Source organism: Ambystoma mexicanum, chromosome 1q, assembly GCF_040938575.1.
Source record: "Ambystoma mexicanum isolate Mex_15411 chromosome 1q, UKY_AmexF1_1, whole genome shotgun sequence".
NCBI classification, from domain to species: Eukaryota; Metazoa; Chordata; class Amphibia; order Caudata; family Ambystomatidae; genus Ambystoma; species Ambystoma mexicanum.
In genome coordinates this window covers 581,824,758-581,847,508 of record NC_090922.1, presented here as the reverse complement: position 1 = coordinate 581,847,508, position 22,751 = coordinate 581,824,758, and the positions used below count along the sequence as shown (strand labels likewise).

General features: G+C 45.4%; 1 protein-coding gene across 1 annotated transcript in view; it reads left to right on the top strand.

Moving 5' to 3' along the window:
* The window catches only part of LOC138521732 (flavin-containing monooxygenase 5-like), a 452,642-nt gene that overhangs the window by 125,383 nt on the left and 304,508 nt on the right, over positions 1 to 22,751 (top strand). Inside the window, exon 4 of the mRNA XM_069634778.1 lies at positions 3,138 to 3,280. Coding sequence (XP_069490879.1) covers positions 3,138 to 3,280 — 143 coding nt within the window. The remainder of the gene's footprint in view (positions 1 to 3,137; positions 3,281 to 22,751) is intronic.

The window sequence follows — 22,751 nt, the reverse complement described above, 5'->3', positions numbered from 1 at the left end:
GAAGGTCCTAGATACCATTGCCCCTCTTAAGGCACACAAGAGTAAACAACAGACTCACCTCAACACCTGGTTCACCCCTCACCTTAAAGAACTTAGATTGGAAAAAAGGAAGTTAGAAACCACATGGCAACATACCCCAATCGAAGGAAATAAACTAAAATTAAAACTCTGTGCCAACAATTACAAGAAAGAAATTATCCAAACCAAAAAAGAAGTCTACAATGAAAGAATATCCAAAGCATGCTCCAATACCAAGGAATTATTTGTGATCCTGCGAGAATTAGAATCGCCCATACCTCCACCGGATAACGTACCTAAAGACAAGCAATGGTGCACCAGCATTCAAAATGCCCTAGCAAATAAAATAAAAACACTGCAAACTAAAATTGCAGTAAAAAAAGCCTCTCTTCCTTTGGTTGAAACACCCACTACTACCATTCCTATTGACAAACCTAACTTAGCTCCATTTAAATTCTCTAAAGTTTCCATTCAGAAAACTGAAAAAATGATTGCTTCCCTAAAGCCATCAAACTGCAAAGGTGACAACTGCCCGGCCCAAATAATTAAGGATGCAGCCAGAGATCTAGCCCCCTTTATCTCTAAACTCATTAACGCCTCCTTTTCATCCAATACTGTCCCAAGAAGCTTAAAAGAATGCTGGGTTCTAGCCCTCCTCAAAAAACAAACTTTAGACCCCTCCATCCCTACAAACTACAGGCCTATCACACCGGTCCCATTCCTCCTGAAGATAATAGAGTGGCCTATCTTCAAATTCAGAAGTACCTTGAGACCAACCAACTTCTAGGCTCCAGCCAATCGGGGTTCAGACGTCAGTACGGCAAGGAGACTGCATTAATAGACCTTAAAGCTCAAATCAATGAGCTTAACGACAAAGGTAATACAGCTATGCTACTCCTCCTTGATCTGCCGGCAGCATTTGACTTGGTGGACCATGCAGTATTATGCAAACACTAGCATCGACTGCCCACTTTTCAAGCGAAGCTATAGCCTGGGTCCAGTCCTTTCTAGGCAACAGAAGCATGTGAGTCTTCTCTACTTCAGCATCTGCAGACCCAGTCCAATCAACATGTGGATCCCCCAGGGCTCATGTGTCTCACCAACCATGTATAATATCTTTAGTAAGTATTTATTTGACAAATTGGACAGACTGGGTGTCACCTACACAAACTACGCAGACGACACCCAGATCCTCATTCCCCTTTCAGGCAATTTCACCTCAGATACAGCCTTAGTAAACAAAATATACATCCTCATTCAGGCATGGAAGGCAACTCATGGCCTCTGCCTGAATGACGATAAAACAGAGATCCTGATCCGTGGCTGAGCCAAAAACCTAAAAAAGCTTGACACTAACTATAGTGCCTTCAACATTGATGGCAACATAATCACAGTTGCCAAAGAAGTGAAGACTCATGGCTTCTATCTAGATTCAACGCTATCTCTACGCTATCTCTAAAAAAACAGGTAAACCCCTTGGCCATATCCAGTGCCCACACTGGCAAACTTATTAGAGCATGCAGACCCTTCCTCTCACTAGCAAGCTGCATCACCTTAGCCAATGCCCAATGCCCTTATCCTATCAAAATTGGACTATTGCAATGCACTATATTTAGGAGCCAATAAATACATCATCAACAAATAACAAACATTGCAATAATGTGCTTAGAACGGCCCTCCCTAGTAGAGAGCACATATCTAATGCCAGGAGAAACCATAATTGGTTGAAAATTAGCAATAGGATCCTCTTTAAAACTGTTTCATTAACCTTCAAATGCCTCAACAACGCAGCCCCCCCCCCATACCTAAAGGAAAGAATAATTAGAAAATCTTCTGCACGACCGACTAGGACATCCAACTCCTACTACCTTCAAATACCTAGATTCTGACAAAAAAAAACAGGAGGCAACAGCTTCCCTGTAAAAGCAGCTCAGCAATGGAACGCACTACCAGTTGAGCTCAGAAGGAATCAGTCTTATTACAGTTTCAGACGTAACACCTGTACCTGGCTGCGCCTCAACAACCACTAGACTAATGACTACAGCTGCATGTTTTCCCTTTTGCCTCCTACCTGTACCTGTCAACATTTGTAACTTTGCTTGCAAGTATTCTCTGTACCTGTCTACACCTGTAACTAAGCTCTAAGTATTCTTGTCATGTTGTTCGCCCAGCTACCTAAGGGTTTGGGGCGCCCTACAAATAAATAAACTAAACTAAACTAAACTAAAATGTCACAATGTTTGTTTCTAATTACCACTTCCAGTACATCTTAAAGTCATAATAAGAACGTTCACTTGAGCAAAGCACATGATGAAAATCTAGCATAACCTATAAATCTTTTTCTGATGGACAGTCTACACTCCTATAGCACCCATTCAAAATACCCATGTGAGGAGAGAGAATAGGACAAATTGTACCAAAGTGCATTTTGGAAATAAAATAATGGCCACCCATTTGTTTGGCAAAGATGTCTGTGATAAAAGTGATGCGTTCTTGAATCATACATAATGTTACCCGCGTTTGGTGCTCATTTCATTTTTCACAACAATCATCCTAATATTAAAAGGTGTGTACCAATGAACCATATATACACATTCATACAGCTTCAGGCTTTGGGTTACAGTACAAAATGGCTGTGACATCTGCCACGCCATTGCAGGTTGAAGGCAGACCTGGTTATTGTGTCTATAGATGTTGTCTCTCCTATATGTGAAGAGACCTTACAGAATTTGTGAAAAGGTGGACTGACCAAAGCAAATACATCCTAACTGAATTATGTATATAGGATATGTCTTAATTTGTGGGTTGCATATTAAGTCCCGTACAGTGGCTCCATGACCCCCACCATGCTCCAGTGGCAGCAAATCAAAAGGTTAACAGGTTGCAAAGAGTCATTAACTTTGTTTTATTGTTTGAAAATGCAGAGAGATATGGGACACAGCATCATCTTCAGTTGGGAGTCAAGGGTTGAGTGTTCATGAAAAAAGCACCTCTTTTTTAAAGAGTTTGCCATTCTTGACATAAACCTGCGCCATGCCGAAAACAGCCAACATTTACACGTTTTTAAAATGCACCTTTTTAAAAGAGTATGTTGATTCTCCCCACCTCCCACTTTGCAGGCATTGAGAAGTTTAAAGGTCAGTACTTCCACAGCCGTGACTACAAGAACTCAGAGGTTTTTCAAGGAATGAGGATCATTGTCATTGGGATCGGGAATTCTGGTATTGATCTAGCCGTGGAGCTCAGCCGGAGGGCAAGCCAGGTGAGCTTCTTCTCAATCCATTCAATTATTTTGTTGAGACAAGCCATGTTTTTATTGAGTGCAGTCGCAAAACAAAAAGGAAACACAATCTAGATGACAGGCGCATGCATGACCTATGCAATATATTAACCCACGGTACACTTACATAGCACTTAATAAGTTAATATATAGTTTATTTTCCAAGTTAATTGAAAGGGAAGATCATTCCTGGGGCACTGTGAAAAGGGGCTTATAGGGTTGCACTACAATGTAAAAGAACAATTGTACACTGCACTCACTCCTATGTGTAAAGAAAACACTTAAACTGTTATGTGTTGTAATGTTTACAGTTGAATGACCTGTGTATATTTCTCTTGGTTGCTTACCGTTGATTAGCCTGTATACATTTTTTTGGTTCACTTGTTACTTGGTTGCTGAGTTCCAGATACAAGATCATCACACGTTTACCTGTATCCAGGGAAACCTGAAATCATTCTAGGTTCCAGGCTAGCAGCTATAAAAGGCCTGGTGAATGGACAGGCTGTTCAGGAGGGCCTCCATGTACATGAATAAACAATTATATTTTAAAAATTAGTTGATGTTCTGACGACGACTGGACTTGAACCATGAGAAGGTCCTTTTGCTGAACGTTTTGCTCCATTTTCTCGTTTATTATGAGTCTCTCAGAAGTATCCCTGCTGTGACACTCCAGGTCCTGGTGGAGCCAGTTTTATTGTGTGTTTGCCGTTCTGCGACTCTGGTGAGTCACCTGTGTTGCTGTGTCAAGGTCTGGCCTGTTGGAGCCCCGCTTCCAGAATCAGACCTGGCTGCCATAAATTTGGTTCCCGCCGCCTGTTGCTTTGGGCCTCTGGGGAACCCGCCAGTGAGCCAGCGGATCGAGGACGCCGCCCGGACGCTCCTCAGCTTCCCTGTGTACATATTGTCCCTGCTCCGAGCCTCAATGCTGTTCACATCGGATCGTAGGTCTTAGAAGAAAGTACCTGGGATTCGGCCCAATAGACTGACCAGAGACGCGTCAAAGGCAATGCCTGATGCAGTGGATCAGAAGTTCCTCAAATGCTTTTGGAAATTTGGATCGTCCGCGCTGTGTGGATAAAGTAATTTCTTTGCTAATTTGTCAAGCGGATTACTTCAGGTGTGTTTCACAATATTTTCTCTTGTGTTATTTTTTTTAACATTTGTCATGGACTGTTATTCTGCTGGGTGCTCATTACTGCTGCTATTGCTGTTAGAAAAAACATTTTCTTCAGCTTATCTTTCAAGCATGCAGTAATACTGTGGTAAGCGCTTCATCTTTTGTATTGTCTGCTAATTTCATGACAGCCTAGAAAGGGCGTCATCTGTTGGCCCCACCTTTGACATCTGCAGTGCGCATAATTTGGTGGGGTGTTCTGTCATATCATTAAGTTAGCAGCATACAGCCTGGACAAAGGGCAATTTACCTCCACATTTCCTTCCCACGCCTGATGAACCTGTTGTGTTTTGGGACAGTTGGAGGGAAGACTTCCAAGACTACATCACTGCTATTCACGCCCGCAACTTTAACATGGAACGCCGCTGGGTGCTCCTCATGCACTGTTTAGGTTAGGAAGGGAGATGCATTTTCAAGAGTCTTCCTGACCTACCTACTTCTACCCAAGGGGCTGGTGAAGATGAAGAATTGCCAAGTCCTTGCAAGGTCATTTTAAAAAGAATTGACAAACATGATGAAAAGAAGATAAGCATAATATTGCAGCGTTACCACTTTAGCACCAGAGAACATGCAAAGGAGGAATCTATAGAGAATTGTATTACCACTCTAAGGGAACTGGTGAAGAAATGTAACTTTCGAAAATCTTATGATGAACGCCTTAGGGACCAGTTCATGCTAACAGTCAAGGAAAACAAGATAAAGGAGATATGGGCAAGGGGCATTCCCAGCCTAGATGAGGTCTTGGAGATAGCCAAAAGACTAGAACACACGCTTGCATGTGTGAAGGAACTGGACGGCAAAGAAAGTAAAGACTCTAAATACATTGAATTCGCAAAAAACAATGAAGTCCACTTTGGCAGCAAAAAAACATTTTGTTGCAGGCAAATCAGAACCCCAAGAAAGAAGACGGGAACACATAGAACATAAAGGACTGTACAACAAACCAGGTTTTAGCTCTGGTAAAAATATTTTTTTCAGGTGTGGCAGTCTTTCGCACTTCGCCAACAGACCAGAGTGTCCTGGGCACCATGCTCTGTGCAGCAAGTGTGGGAGAAAGGGACACTCCACAAGATGTTGTCAAAACTCTTATCAAGTAGTTAAGGAGATTTCTGATGTCTCTGAATGTGAATATGTTTAAGAGACTGGCTTTGACAGTGAAGCATGTGGTGCGAGTTGGTCAGCATGTGAGGTGGGTCCTACAAAAGGTGTGGATAGGAAGCCTCATTCAATAGTCTTGGTCAATGGTGTAGGAGTTAAAATGCTTATATTCTCCGGATCTGATTACACTATCATTAATAGAGAAACCTGGCAAAACAAGTTTTCCAATTTAAGTTTAAAACCATCTCATGTCAGTGCATATGGTGGGACTAATATTGTCATGGTAGGACGCTTGGTTGCAACACTGAAATGTCAACATAAACATACCAAAGCTAAAGTATATGTTTCAGATAGGGGTGGATGCTTGCTTGGGTGGTATCAACAGAGTGCAATGGGTATTATATTTAACCCTAAGATTCCAGGAAGCATAGCTGACATTTCACCCTTGGAACATGGGTTGCCTGAGGAAACCTTTCAGGTTGTTTTTAGACAAGTCTGCCTTAAGGCTTTATGTCATAACATTTGTTTCAAAAAGGGGGCAACTCCTGTAGGGGCCAAAATGAGATGCATACCTCTTGTATTACAAGAGGAAGTAGCAAAAGATATCAAAAGGTTGATTTCTGAGGATATAATTGAGCCAGTAGAGGCGTCAGAGTGGTGTTCGCCAGTGGTTGTAGTGTGGAAGCCAAACCTCAGTGCGCCTTTGTGTGTAGACCTAAGAGCGCTTAACAGGAATGGCATTGTTGACCGTTTTCCACTACGCAACATTGGAGTGTTGGTTGGTCTCACAGCTGGAGCTAAGGTTTTCTCCACTTTAGATCTTACCTCAGCATACCATCAAGTCAGGTTAAAACCTAATTCGAAGGATTTCACTACCTTCATTATCCAAGAGGGACCCTTCAGATTGGAAAATAATGTAATTTGGGCTCATTTCAGCCGCAGCATTCTTTCAGAGGTCAATGAATGAAGTTTTGGGGGAAATTGGTGGGGTGTTCTTCTATCATGACGACATGCTGGTCATGGGTAATTCTAAGGAAGAGCATGATGCCAAATTGAATACTGTTTTGCATAAATTAAACGATGCAGACTTAACATTACAAAAAGTTAAATGTGGCTTCAGGTCGCTGAGATTAACTATCTGGGTCATAAGCTGTCTGGTGAAGGGGGCCGCCCAGAGAAAGTTTGGCGAATTCGATAATAATAGCTAGCAAGGACCTTGCCACCCCTACCCAACTTCGCTTTGGCCAAAATGCACAAACACATTCTAAACTCTTCTGATCAATTGTCCCAAACCTTGGTCTACAGTCCCCCGAGGGCATTCACCTATGGCGCGCTGAGGCCATACCAATGGGATAAAGGTGCTATGCAAATGACAAATTACATTTACATTACATATTCAAAACGGAGATAGTTTTTAGCAGTCAGCAGGAACATGCTCTCACTCTCTGGCTCCAAGCCAGTTGGCATGCATTCTCCAGTTGCATGGAATTGGACTGTGCCGGGCAAAGGAATCAGTGTCACAGCCTATCTGACTCCATCATTTGTGTCCTGGGTTTTAAAATTCCTAGAATTTGCAAAAGATGGATTGGTGTTTTCTCCACAGCTGTACTGTCTGTTCTGAGGCTTGGCAATTCCAGGAAAGGCAGTCTTGATTCAGGGATATCTTAAGCAGACGAAATAAAGTTTGATAATAATGTTTGATTTTTCCATCACCTCGGCTTCCCACCGGCTTTCCTTGCCTCCTGCTTCAATCTTGTACTTGAACGGAAAGTTACTGCTAGTGCTGTTCTTTGATGTTTAGTTGCTGCTGACATTTTATTGCAGATAATGTGATACAATGCAAGTAGTTTCAGGGATTAGTGTTAAATAATTAGATACAATGCATGCAGGTACAGGGATTATTGTTCACAAACTTGTGTTTTCAACACATTCATACACCAGGGTATGGGTACCAATAAATCCTCTTTGCATGATTCCAGCCAATGATCTGCAGAAACCCCCAGTCAGGGTTTGCTTTTCCCTTCACAAAATATATTCGCTGCATATAGCCATACCAGTTCATTCACCCATCCTAGTTTGTGCAATATTAAACCCATCTCCTTCACTGTAGTTTGCAAGGTTGAGCAAGTGACAGGTGTTAGGGGAGTTTTCCTAAAGTCCTACTGGCAGTAAGACTTTAGTAAGCTATCCCAGTGGTTTGTAGATCGCCAGCTCTTGGTATCAGTCTGTACTAGCTCCGGACCTTGGTAGTGTGGCAGAACAGTCAGGCTTATTTTAAGAGGAAGATGTGAGATGTAGGTAAGTACTCAGAATCTTAGTTAGACAGGCACAGCAAAGAGGCACTTGTACGTATATTTATATAAAAGATATATATTTATTATATTTACACCAGAATCACTTTAAATACGTCAGACGGAAACAGTAGAACTCTTAGGAATACTAGATAAAACACTTCAATGGGCACTTTCACTTTTGTGTTTGTTCGCGGTTACAATTGCAGCAACGTTAGAAAGGGAAAAGACAAGGTTGTCGTATAATTGCACACTCATGCTGTTTTCAACAGGTTATAAAGTAATGCATTTACTCTGCCAACACATATAGAAAACTCACTTAAAGGGAAGAAAATAAGTGGTTAGTGCATCATGAGCTTAGTTCAAGGTTCTAGAGATCGTTTCTTCACATGGCAAGTCCAGAAACGCAACCCTAGCTAAATGCAGTTCGGAGAGGGCTTGAAGTCTTGACAAACAGCAAATAATGAAGCGCTCCGGAAGATTTCTTCCAGTGTCTAAAATGTTTGAAGCAGCAAGTTAACAACTAACAAAGGACACCGAAATACGGCCTTGTAAAGGAGACACAAGCAGCAGCTTGGGTCAGAGGTAAGAGGGTGTTGCCCTGGACACCACTATGTGCACTCCAACGCTGTGGAGTGACTTCTCGGAATCAGGTAAGAAATACATTTTTCCTCACAGTACCTTGAGTTTGAAGAAAGTGTTCATGTTGGCTCCTCTACGATGTGGAAACTCTGGACCTGACCACTGGATTCATTGGTGTGGTGAAGAAAGGCAGGACAATGGACTGTGTCTTCCAACAGCAGTCTCAAGAGGGACCTGTGGCACGACTTTCAGAAACGTTTTGGTTCACTCTAAGGTTTTGGTGCCTTTTCAGCAGCACTGACAAAGGACATGGATCGCCTGGTCAATCTTCTTTGCTTCCTGCAGTCCCACACTCTTGCGAGAGGGTCTAGGTGAGTTGAATTAGATCTCTGGAGTGTCCTTACACGCTCAGCACAGATTTGGACGGATTCAGCCTTTCTACAATGATGCACTCGAAATGGGTAGCGGGTCTCCTGGTATTGGGATTCCGCAGCTCTGGAACTCCTAGCACCTCAGGAGATGGCTCGTTTTAAAGTTCGTCTTGGGACTGATTGTTGCCACCAGCCAAAGGGAAGGAGTCGTCCTCTTCGGAGCTCCTCTGTCACATAGAAAACGGGGTCAGCCCAGCAGTGGTCGCTTCATGGTCCTGCAAAGGGTCGGCAGGCATCTCTGGTTGTCTTTTTCTTCAGTTACTTCTGTTTGCAGTGGTCGACTTGCTTTACACTCCAGAAGCCTCACCTTTTATACAGTTCCAGCACACACTTCTCTGCAATCTCTCTCAGCATTTTACAGAAAGGGGTGTTTGGCTGACAAAGGACAGGGGGTGAAAGATTCCTCCCCCTCTGCCTGCCTGCCCAGACATTCTGGAGCCTAGGCGGGGATACCTACTGTTTCCTGCCAAAGGTAAAACACACAAACAGACCTACCCCTCCCAGAATGGTAGAAGGGTTAACAAAGAACAACCACGCTAGTAATGGCAAAAAAAGAAGGGAGGCCTCAAGTTGGTACTTGGGGGGCCCTATTGTGCACTAACAAGGCTATGGACATAGCCTGCAGTATAAAAAATACAATAGTTGGTAGAACACGTTCACTGCCACCACCCATAACTAGGTGATCGTCTATGTGGATAAAAAGTCACGGGAGCAGAAAGAACGGGGATACTAAGTATCCCTTTGGCACTCCACTGAAGGTGGTGTGTGCCAATCTCTCAGAGTAGCGTTTTGGAAGAGACACTAAGTATACTTAAGAACTATAGCTAATTTAAGGATCTAGGAAAAATAGTCTTAAGGGAGGACCCAAAGTGTCCCCAGCAACGCTGCCCATAAGGAGCTGTGCGCTGCAGCTATAAAACACAGATGCCTTTAAGAGCCATGGAGCAGGCGGGCTCCATATTACAGGTAGAATACAAATAATAGAGTTCCAAAAGATGGAGCCCACAAGCATGAGTGGAAAAAGGCTTCACTCATTCAGGATACAAAGAAAAAGGTCCAGACGTCCAGTAAAACGTGCTGGGGGTCTCACTAGGAGAGGGGATGAAGCACAATAATGAGAAGTCTCCCTAACAGGTCTACTAATCTGGGGCACCACCGTGCTGGGTAGAATGAAATAATGCTGTCTCTGTCATTCATAGACAGCCACAACCGCACACTTCTGTACCAGTCACCACATGCCCCACACTCTTTTTTTTTAGGATAATCCTTTGTGACCATTCCCTACCTTTGGTTACTTTCTGCTCAAGCAATGTGTAGTCTATACCAGATGTATCCGGCTCAGCACACCTTGGAAGCCAGAAGACAGCTGCTTCATTGACTATGGAAATAAAAACCTTTGTAGAGGAGGTCCCAGACATGGCCTGCACCCCTGCCCCCCATTTTGAGGTACCAGGAGCGTACTCGCCAAGGTATGTGACGCATGAGGAGCAAATGAACAAACAGAGAGCAGCACTCGGGCTCTGCCCAGTGTACATCAGAAGAGCAATACCTGTTGAAGCACCCATAACTAGACAACGATGGGCTGCAAAATACCCTCTTAGACAACAATACCAGCAGCTGAGACGAAATGACGAGTACCTACAGACAGTCCACGAAGAGACCCAAAGAGTCTTGATGGATGGCCAGTGGAAATGACACAAGGGCCCGGACAGACTCGCGGACGAACAAAAGCGGCTATCAAGGATAGCACGCCAGTGCGAGCTGCTGTGAAAATAGATGTTATGGACACAGGAGAAGAGACGATGTTGAAGCTATGAGGCAAGATGGAAGTAGCCAACCAGTTAACGCGTGTAAATAGGCTTGGAACGCAAGAAGCTAAGAAAACGATACTGCTTGCAATGCTTACTAGAAGAATAGAGCGGCAAGCACCAACCATATATCTACCTCAATAAGGCAGGCTATACAAGTGCGACTCCATTTTGTAAAGCAGAAGTATGCCCAGGCGGTCAGAGGCCTTTCATATCCCAGTCAGAGCCAGGAGAAGGAGCGGAATCGAAACTCAACAAAGAGCAGCTCATGCCTGGGAATTCGAGGTCAACCCAAGGAAAGGGGGAGAGCGGCAATGCTGGAGAATCAAAACTTCAGAGCATACCAGCCTGCCCAGTTAATGTCAAGATAAGGGGGGCCCAGGCAGGTGGCGAGGCTAACCAAGAATCAAATGCACGAAAAGCTGGAAATTGAAGCAGATTCACGATGAACAGACATGCGACCAGCCAGGCGCGAAGAGTTACCAACGTCTGATGTCACCCAGATGCAAGGATGCCATAACTTCTCCAGATAAGAGGCTACAGTTTCGAGGCCATGCCCAGCCAACTAATTGACACATAGCTCAAAAGCACTGATTGATGGAAGGGGGGCAGGGTGAATCTTGGGACACTAGGCACCTGGGTGTCCAATCTGCATGCTGCTAATTAAAATGGAGATTTATGTCTAGGGGTGTAACCTGCCCAATCACAATGGACCAAGTTATCTAGGGTCCTATAGATAGTAGAACCAATAGGATGTCGTACTTGTAGTGACGTCAATCACGCGTGATGTGGAGGGATGGGGGTAGACGCCCACCCGATAAGAGTTATCCAATCCGCATGCTCTATTGTCATATACAGATATAGCACCTATACTTAAGTACCTTTTCCCAACCAATTATATTGCATGACAAACTTGTAGAGTTAGACGTCAGTGATGACGAGTTTTGACTATAACTGTTGCTGTTTCACTGAAGTTCGTTGAAGTTGGAGCGAGACAGGTGATCGCAACGATACTGATTTCCAAATGTTTCCCTGTTTGATGTACTTGTCATTAAACGGACTTCCCTTTGCCAAACTACTGAGTCCTCATTATTGAGTCGTGTTGGAGTAAGTGAATCCTGCACCCCCATTCCTCATATGGTGCAGCTATCTTGTCTTACAGGTACTAGAGGGTGAGCACTGACCTATGGGCCCGTCAGTGGAAACACTGCCCTCCTGTACACTTGGTAGCATGAGGATGGTTTCGGCCATCAACTATTGATTATATAATTCTAAGACACCTATAGACCGACGGCACAAAGTAACTCTAGGCCTTCGGCAATATCACAAGTCCTTTCGCCATTCCGGCTGAGTAGACTGAGAAGCTTCCAGTGGACAATGATAGTGTAAGTCCATAAAATCTGCAGTGGGTCTGAAAGAACCTGCCTTTCAAAGCAAAACCCTTCTCATTCAAACGGGCAGCGGATCGGACGAAAAGACCGCAAGAGGCTGAAGAGGAAGGGGTGGTGATCCCGAGGTTCCACAGAGGAAAAGATGTGAGCGGTGAGTGAAACAATAAACTTGTTACTTTGGCAAATGTCTTGTAGGCATTAGAACAAGTAAGGGAAACGTAACGGAGGGTGGCGGAGAAAAAATAAACTAGTCAGAAGTAGAGAAGAATATATATATATACCACTTGCGCATCTGTGTAAACAGTTACCCAAGCATGCACCTAAACTTAAAAAGTACAGCACGGAGTGGGTTAAGGGTACCTCCCACAAGATGTTTATGCCTTGGCCACAAAATGGGTCCCTATCTAAAGCCGTCTTACAACACATGACGACTTACCTACATGCCACATACACAGGCAAAAAATTAGAGAAACGCCTCGCTGTTCTAGAACTTTGGAAGATGTTCGAAAAGACGAAGGAGGAAGAACCACCGCAGACTGGATATTAAACATATGCACGGAGGGGGAGACCGCGCTACCAGCCCCACCTGAGCCAGTCATCGAGGGAAGTAAGTCAGAGGGACTCTACCCGCTAAGAGAACTAAAGGCAGCCACGGGGTATAGCAACCCCGCATATAAGTCACCTACATACAGTAGTGACGAAATTACAGAGAAGGAGGAGAAAACTAATCTTACCTCTGCGGTCCCGAGGGACAAGGAGTGACGCGATGATGAAAGGAAGGACCAGGCACAGAGTTTTGCACCTCTCGTTAAGGAGAGAGAGGGAAAGAAATGGAAGGGAAGCGAAGGTAGAACAGATGATATAGCATTTGCAAAAGCCGAATGGATGGGAGGACAGATATTATTGAAACTGGATGTAAAAGGAAGTGATGATGTGAGACCGAGAGAGAGGTCTGATGAGACCCAAAGAAGGGAGAGAGAAAAAGAGAAGGAAATGAGGGATGAAAGGATAAGAAGGAAGGATAGGCTGAAGCGAGAACAACTATATCGCGAAGAAGAGAAAGAGAAACAGCTCCATCGCAAACAGAAGGCAGCCTATGACCAGTACAAACAGAATAAGCAAAGGTTGGAAGAAGAGCAAAGAGTACGTGAGAAGAGAGTGAAGAGAAGAGAAGATGAGGAAATTAGAAGGGCAAAGGAACATAGAAATGAAAGGATGAGGGAAGTAGATAAGGCTAGAGAATAAGTGACGAAGCACAAGGAAATAGATGAGGAAATAGAACGTAAGCGCAGACAGAGGGCACGGGATCTTGAATATTTGGAGCGTGAAGTTAAAAAACCCAATCCTATTGTAGAATGGGAAGACATAGAAGAATTCTTTCCTGCAAACGACTCGGTACCAGGTACAAGTGGGACAAATATTGAGGATGACTTCAACACCAGAAGCATCGGGGAAACGATTGATAAAATATATGAGATGGGGCTGGAACAAATTTCCCAAGGAGGAAGGGAAGACGAGCGCTTGGAGAGCACTCAGCTATATGACACTGAGGATGTCACCCGAAGTAGTGGGAGCAGGGGACTGTCCCTAGACTGGCTGGAGATTGGGCAGAACGAAGAAGATGCAAGGAGTTGCGTAAACTGGGAACAATCAGAATCTGACTCCGGTGGGGAAACAGAGGATGAGGCACACGAAGAACGGAGACGGCGCGAAAAGCGGCTCCTAAGGGACCAAGGGGTGCGATGGTCAGACGCTAGCGATTCTGCGCCCAGGACATCGAAGTCTGCCGCGCAGCCTGGCCAACATGAGGGAACTCCCCACGGTCAGAGGGGGGTGTCAGTACCTACCTATGCAGACAGATTAAGGGAATTGCCAGGTAGACGGCGTCGCGGGAATGCTACTCCAGCAATAGACAGGAGGGCTATGGGAAAAGAAAAGGAAGACTGTGTATTCCAATTCCCGCAGCTAGAAATGGGGGGAGCAAGACCACAATATATTCTATGGCCACACATGGATCGAGAAAACCTGAAAAATAAGCTTCCAATGCTGACATCGGGAGCCGGGAAGTGGATACATGAGTTAGAGAAAATGACGGGGGGGGTCACCTTAGATATAGGGGACATTAAGGGCCTCCTGATCGCCATACTTGGTGAAAGGGCAGACGATGTATGGAAATGAGCCGGGTACCCTCGGGTAACCATAAGTAACACTTCCCATGATGGAGCGCCATTTAATAATTGTAGAGCAGCAGTGTGGAAAGTGCTACAAACGCTGTACCCAGACACTTTCGATATGGGAGCTATAATGACTCGGAAAATGAAAAGAGTCAGAGGATCCGTTGATTTATGTCCAGAATTTTCAAGATGCGTGGGTGCTCGAAACGCATGAATCTTGGACAAAACCTAGCCCTGTATTCTACCACATATTGTGTCAGGGGTTGCCCGAACTGGTGCCAAAACAGCTCAAGAAATGAGTGGGTGTTGAAGCTAAACCTTGGGCAGAAATACAGTTGACAATTGCACACTACTGTAGATTGTTACAAGAAATAAAACGAAAAAAGGAGGCAACTCGTAAGGGTGAGGAGGCGAAGCTGGTGCAAAAGAAACTCTCAAAGTATGCTCTCGAGGGAGCCATGCTGACAAGCCCAGCTGAACCAAGTGCACAATTAACAGCTAACCCATCCCAAAATAACCAGGGTAGCGGGGGATTGTACCCGAGGGGTAGGGGATTCAGAGGAAGAGGATGGCAGAGTAACCAGGGAGGGATTCAAGGTAATCAGGGAGGTTTTCAGAACAACTAAGGTGGATTTCGAAATGTGCAGATGGGCAGTCCAGCTACGCCAGATGGACAGATAGCCCGACCACTGCCAGTGTGTTGGCTGTGTGGAATGACAGGACATGAGGCGCGCGTGTGCAGAAGCCAAGGCATGTGGCAAACTGGCCAAGGAATAGGAACAGGCATGGTGAATCAGCCTGCCTTCCCACAACAAGGCGGTGCACAGAATCACACAGCGCAGCAGCAGGCTTGCAACAAGGTGCACATCAAGGGGTTCAACCCTCGAACATGGGGAACTTGCAAATGTCTCAGGGCACTAACTCCGGAGGGGGAGTCAACCCTGGAAATGGGGGAAATCCACAAGTATACAGTGGGCCGAACATATATATGAAATAGGACAGCTCACGGGGGACTCTGATGTGCTCTATCCTATCAGTGACACCAGACCCTAATAGGGAAACTAAGGTGAATGTCGTCATAGGGGTAAAGAATATTTCTTCTTAGTTGACATGGGTGCAACGTGCTCGTGCATACGAGAAGGCAAGTTCTCCTTGTCCGGCGAGACCATAGATACTCAGAGTTTCACAGGCGCTCACAGTAGAGTTCCCTTTACTGACGTGCTCCCAGTCTCTGTAGGAGAGTGAGAAATGAATGTACCCCTATTGTATTCACGTCAGACCCCAGTAAACATTCTGGGTCGAGACTTAATGACAGAGTTATATATAATCTCGTTCACAGAGGAGGGCATAGTATGCTCTACTCCAGGAAAGCATTATTCAACGGTATGCGAAATGATCAGAGCATACTCCGGATGTATAGCCATGAGGGCCATACCGTTAGAGCCAGAAGTTTTCGCATATGGCGTGCGGGTGCTCATGGCAGAATTGCCAGGCCTCGCAGACAGAACAATGAGAACCCCTGATGAGTTTTTATTCAGACCAAGCATACCGATGTATGAAGAAGAGGGACAAGTATTTCCCTTAATGACAGAATCTGCAGCAGTGCGAGGGAAAGTGGAATTGGTCGAAGGATACGATGAAGAAGGTAGACAATGGTGTGCGATTATCGTCATCGAAGAAGGGTATCGAGTGCCTGACGTCACCGATGACGATCTGTTCGAAGAACACCCTGACCTAGAAGAGGCAAGGGTGGAAGTGAGTCTCATATTTTGGGTCAAAATGATCAAACGGGAGGTACCTCAGAGAATGATGTTGGCACTGATACATCCAGAGTACTTTGAAAAAGACATGCCCTAGTGCCTGTCACAGTATGGACTACAGGGCCCGGGGCAGGAGAAGTGAAAATTAAACTGAAACCAGGAGAAATTTTACCAAGAGCGCGACAATGTCCCATGTCCAGAGAAGCGGATGAAGGGATTGCAAAGACAATTTCCGCCATTATGGAGCAGGGCATCCTAGTGACGTCAGAATCACCCTGTAACACAGTGATTTACCCCGTCAAGAAATCGAAGGGAGGGTCTTGGCATTTAATCCAAGATTTAAGAGCATTAAACAATATTGTTGAAGCTGAGTTCCCACTAGTCCTTAACCCATCCACAATTCTATGCAACATACCCACGGAGGCAAAATATTTTACGGTGATTGACTTGAAAAATGAGTTTTTCTCAATCCTGCTGCACCGTGACTCACACGATCTGACGTCATTTACTTTCAGACAAATGCGTCTGAAAAGCACAAGACTGCCTCAGGGGTATTGTGAGTCTCTGTCCATTTTCAACAGAGTCCTGCAAATGGACCTAAGCAATATTGCGGTAGACAGTGTTGTTTTGCAGTATGTGGATGACATTCTGATCTGCAGCGCCACTGAGGAACAATGCAGGCGCGATTCTGTCCAGCTACTGACTATCTTGGCTCAGAAAGGATATAAAGTTGATGAGGAAAAGTTACAATACTGTCAACAAGAGGTGTTATACGTAGGTCAGCTAATCTCACATGAGGGGGAAAAAGGTAACCCCAGAAAGGGCTGACGCTATCATGAACACAGCTAAGCCACTCACGATAAAACAAATGCAAAGCTTCTTAGGCCTGTGCAATTATGTCAGAGCATGGGTCTTTGATTACAGCTCGTATACTAAGCCCTTGCTTCAGGCTTTAACGAAAGCCCAGGCAACAAAAGAAAAAATTGAATGGACTGAGACAATGGAAAAGGGGTTTGCAGAACTCAAGGGGGTGATTTGTAAGGCCCCAGTTCTAGGGATTCCAAACTATGCAGAGGAATTCTACCTGTTTTCACATACCGATGGCAATTTTATGACAGCAGTACTCGCTCAGTGTCATGATCTCTGCTTCCAAAAGGTCAGGGTTTTCCCAACTCCCTTGGAAGCAGATCCATAACCCAGGTCCCGAGTGCCAACCAGTCCCAATTGGGACCTTTTGGACCCAGTCCTGGCGCCAGTGGCACCAGGCTCATAAATATGCCCAGTCCCACCGCTGGAAGCGCCGGGCACATAATGCTTGGGTGGACTTACCTGCAGCAGACCATGCTGCTTACTTGCCTGCCTGTTGAGCCTCTGATCCTCTTCTGTTTGGAACTACTTTTCCTGTTGGGTGGGGCAGGAGCCACTCCCTAGATTCAGAACACTGGAACTCTTCTGGAAAGCAGGAACTCTTTTCTTACCTAGGCGTGGCTGTGGAAGGAGACACCTAAGCACTACAGGAGGCTATTTAAACCACACCCGATGGATGAATCTTGCTTTGCGTTATTCTGCATCCTCTGCAGCAGAACGCTCATCGTGTCTTCTGCATCTGATCCTGGGCCTAAGGAAAAAGGCTTACCATCCTGAATCCAGTCTTCAGCAACACCTATAAAGACAAGAAAGAACAGGTTAGCATTACGGTCTTCAGTGACAGCTCTTCACTTACCTGGTCCATCGGCTGTCACCAACGCCTCGCGCTGCATTCCGGCATCTGAAAGACAAAGGCTTACCTACTCTTCGTGCGCTCCGGAGGTCTTCACACTGCATTCCGGCATCTGAAAGACAAAATCTTACCAACTCTTTGCACGCTCCGGAGGCCTTCGGCGCTGCATCCCGCATCTGAAAGACAAAACAAGGTGCGTTTAAAGACATTGGGGAACTTTAATACTCACGTGCCATTACTCCTTTCCACATCTAACCCAGTGGGTATTCCGGCACCCTGCAGCCGCTCCGAACTTGTACCTGCAAAATAAAAAGACAGTTAGAGCGCATCGTGAAGCAGGCAACAAGCGCTTACTTACGTGCTTCCAGGCGCTTCTATTCATCACACGGGCTCCATCTTCAACTCACTTCAGCCCGTCATCCGCCATCGCCGGAACCCTGCAAAACAAGAAACATCATTACTAAAGACTTTAAAGACATTAGAATTACTCGAAACTTACCGTTCGTGCAGTAAACGACGGACAGCAGTCCTCTGAGGTCAAGAGGCCTGCTCCCCTTATCCAGTGAAGAAACTGGTTACAGCACCCTGCCCCGAGGCAGATGGAAAGCACGGCGTTCACTTACCTAAGGTGAGAGCGTTAACCTTTGGGGTTCTACAGAAGAGAAAGGGAAGAAGAGAGAGACATTCAATAACCCAGTTCCTTAATCCCATATTTTCTATCTGCAGACATCTTACCCTTCGAGTTAGACATACAGTGCACAGAGGTCCAGCCCAAAGAGCCAGCCGTGTGTTACACATCACCTTTGAAGATACGGTATACGCCCAGTCAAGACCGGCGCCTCTACGGGAATCAGGTGAGCGTTACAGAACGCAAAGCCTACCACAAAACTCCCGTCCAGGCGCTATGGAAACCTCGGATACCGACCAGCTAGCCCAGTTACTTGGGGAACTAAGGGCAGAAGTGCATGCAGCCCGTCAGGAAACGAACGCTCTAAGAAGGGAACTGATTATTTCCAAGGAGCGAACAGATGATCTTGCTAGACAATTGCTACAGTCACAAGCCGGACAGACCCCGTTACCCGCATCTGGGGGAAATCTTCCTTCTACATCCTCTATGAATCCAGTGCAGATCAACCTACCTGGTAATGTACCTCTGGCTCCGCCTGAACGATTTTCTGGTGACCCAAAGAGGTTTGCAGTATTTATCAATCAGTGCCGGTTGCATTTCTTATGCCGGCCAGCAGCCTTTCCAACTGATCAAGCTAAAGTAGCTTTCGTGCTTTCGTACCTTAGTGGCAATGCGGCAGACTGGTCGATCCCTCTAGTAAATCAAGATGATCCGGTCCTCCATGATTTTCAACCTTTTCAGCTCAGTATGGAAAAACTGTTCGCAAGACATTCACAGGGGCAGGCCTTGGACAATGAGCTTCTTTCGTTGCAACAAGGTAATCAAGACCTTTTGGCTTATATTGCGTCTTTCAACAGACTGATAGTGGAAACTCAATGGCCTGAGGACAAAAGGATTACGCTGTTTTATAGAGGTCTACGTGAAGAGCTCAAAGATGTGTTAGCCCAAGTAGTGAATCCCCCACAAGATTGTTCGGACTATATAGAGTTAGTCGTTCAAATAGATCACAGACTGCAGAACAGGAAGGCCGATCGTTCCAAGTTTGATGCTCGAGTATTTTCCAAACCGCCAACTCCTTCCAAAGGAGTAGACTCCGGGGAACCCATGCAAATAGGGGGTCTTAAAGGTCCTCTAACACAAAAGGAGCGGGAAAGGAGAAAACAGTTGCAATTATGCCTCTATTGCGGAAACTCAGGGCACTTTCTTCGAGACTGTCCGGTGAAACCTGCCAAGAAGGCAGTAGGAGCTGCAGTTACCAAAGTTACAAACTCTGAGAAGGAAAAAGACCTCGCCCGACAAGAATAGAGGTCCTCTTGCCGAGCGTGAAAACCAGTTCCGTGACCTCGCATTTCGTGATACCTATGGTCCTCATTAGCCCTGATAATCCGGATCGATTACATGCAATTGAAGCTTACGTCGACAGCGGTGCCATCGGCAATTATGTGGATCATGAAATGGTTTTGAGGATGAATCTAACTCTTTGTCCCAAGGCTGTAAAGGACGTCATTACTACGGTGGATGGTACGGAGATAGCCTCCGGGCCAGTAACGCATACCACTCAAGAGGTGACGCTAGTAAGTCAAGATGGACACCATGAGAAGATCGTGTTCGATGTGATCAAGGCCCCTCAGTTTCAGATTATTCTAGGAATACCTTGGTTAGAGAAACACAATCCTCTGATCGATTGGCGAGCAAGAACGGTCCAGTTTCCAGAATGTGTCTCTACTTGTCACCCTCCACCTGGTGTTGCACTGGCAGCAATTTCTTCAGAGACTCCCCAGTTACCTCCCGAATACCTAGAATACCAAGATGTTTTCCGGAAGGATCAGGCTAACTCTCTACCTCCTCATAGGTCTTATGACTGCCAGATAGACCTGATACCTGGATCTACTCCTCCTTGTAGTAGAATTTATGCCCTCACCGAGCCTGAGAACCTTCACCTTCGACAATACCTGGATCAATACCTGGCAAATGGGTTTATTCGTCCTTCCAAGTCCCCTGCTTCTTCAGCTTTGTTCTTCGTTCCAAAAAAGGAAGGAGACCTTAGAACTTGTATAGATTATCGCTCCCTGAACCAGATCACCTTTAAGAATAGATATTCGTTACCTTTGATCCCTGAACTCCTGGACCAAGTCAGAAAAGCATGCATATATACAAAGCTGGATCTTAGAGGAGCTTACCACTTGGTACGAGTAAAAGAGGGCGATGAATGGAAGACGGCCTTCCGCACCAAGTATGGGCTATTTGAATATCAGGTCATGCCCTTCGGACTTTGCAATGCCCCGGCCGCCTTTCAATATTTTATGAACGATGTCCTCAGAGAGCTCATAGATGTGTGTGTTGTTGTTTACATTGACGACATCCTCGTATATTCTTCATCGGAATATGAACATCGGAAACACGTGAAAATGGTCCTCGAAAGATTGCGTCAACACAAACTTTTCGCTAAGTTGGAAAAATGTATTTTCAACGTGACTGAAGTTGAATTCTTGGGATTCATATTATCACCTGGCGGAGTGCGTATGGATTCAAAGAAGGTCGATGCAGTTCTCAAATGGCCATCACCATCCTCCGTAAAAGGTGTGCAAAGCATGTTAGGCTTCGCTAACTTTTACCGCAGGTTTATCCCCGAATTCTCTCGAATAGTCCAGCCCATCACTGCCTTGTTAAAGAAAAACAAACGTTTTGAATGGTCTACCGAGGCGGAACAAGCTTCCCAGGATTTGAAGACTAAATTTATCTCTGCACCAATCTTAAAACACCCTCGCCCCGAACTCCCCTACATCGTGGAAACTGATGCTTCAAGCCTTGCCATGGGGGCAGTTCTATCACAAAAGGACCCGGTAACCAATCAGTTGCATCCTGTGGCATTTTGGTCCCGCAAATTCTCGCCTCCTGAAATCAATTACACGATTACTGACAAGGAACTTCTGGCTATCAAGTCTGCCTTTAAGGCTTGGCGGCATTATCTGCTGGGGGCCCGACACACCGTTACTGTGATTACGGATCACCGAAACCTGCAATATTTGAAAACCGCGAAAGCCCAATCCTCTAGACAACTCCGTTGGGCATTATTCTTTGCTGAGTTTGACTTCATAATTACCTATCGACCTGGTACAAAGAACGGTAAAGCTGATGCCCTTTCTCGGATGGGAGTGGAAGAACACTTGATCAACCCTAAACCTGTACCAATCATTCCCGAACAAAGAATTCTGGGTGTAATCGCCACAGAATCCATAGAGGAAGTTAAGGATAAAGCCAGGCAACTTGTAACTCCAGCAGACATACAGAATTGGCATCTGCAGGGAAAGGACTTTGCAGTAAAGGACAACTTATTGTATTTCCAAGAACGATTATACCTACCCAGCACAGATTTACAGAAAAAAGTAATCTCTTGTTATTACGATTCTTTAATGGAAGGACATCCCGGTATGGCCAAGACCTCAGAAAAGATCAAGCGCTACTTCTGGTGGCCGTCTTGGAAAAAAGATATCAGAGACTTTATAATGTCCTGTGGAGTATGCGCCCAAAACAAGAGTCAAAAGGAAAGACCAGCAGGCCTCTTACGCCCTATTGACATCCCACCTCGCCCTTGGCATACGCTTTCTATGGACTTCATCACCGATCTACCTCCATGCTCCGGATACAATACGATTCTAGTAATCGTGGACTTATTCTCCAAGATGGCGCATTTCATTCCGCTCAAAGGCTTGCCAACAACAGCAACTCTGGCCCGAGAATTTCTCGAAAACATCGTCCGACTGCACGGTTTTCCTTCGGTTCTAATTTCGGATCGAGGTAGTCAATTTATTTCTCATTTTTGGCGAAGTTGCTGTCGGTCGGCTCAAATTGATGTGAGACTATCGACCAGTCACCACCCTCAGACCGACGGACAAACCGAGAGGACCAATCAAACTCTGGAACAGTATTTACGCTGCATGCTGCAACACACTGAAAAAACTTGGAAAGACATCCTTTGGATAGCCGAATATGCCTACAATAACTCTGTCCATTCGGGAACTGGGAAAACCCCGTTTTTTCTTTTGTACGGCAGTCACCCTCGAACCTCGGAGTTGGATCCCCTCCAAGATCTTGAAACACCAGCAGTAGACTACCTGCATTCTACAATCACCCAAGCCTTTAAGGAAGCTGTTTCTCACCTTCAAAGGGCTAAAGAACAATACAAGAAAGGAGCAGATCAACATCGGAAGGAAGCCCCTCAATATCAAGTAGGGGATCAAGTCTGGTTATCCACCAAATATCTACCTCTAAAAGGGCCACGCACATTCAACCCAAGATACCTTGGTCCCTATTCCATCACTACCATAGTAAACCCAGTAGCGGTCAAGTTGGACTTGCCCCCGCACATGAAGATACATCCGGTCTTCCACGTCTC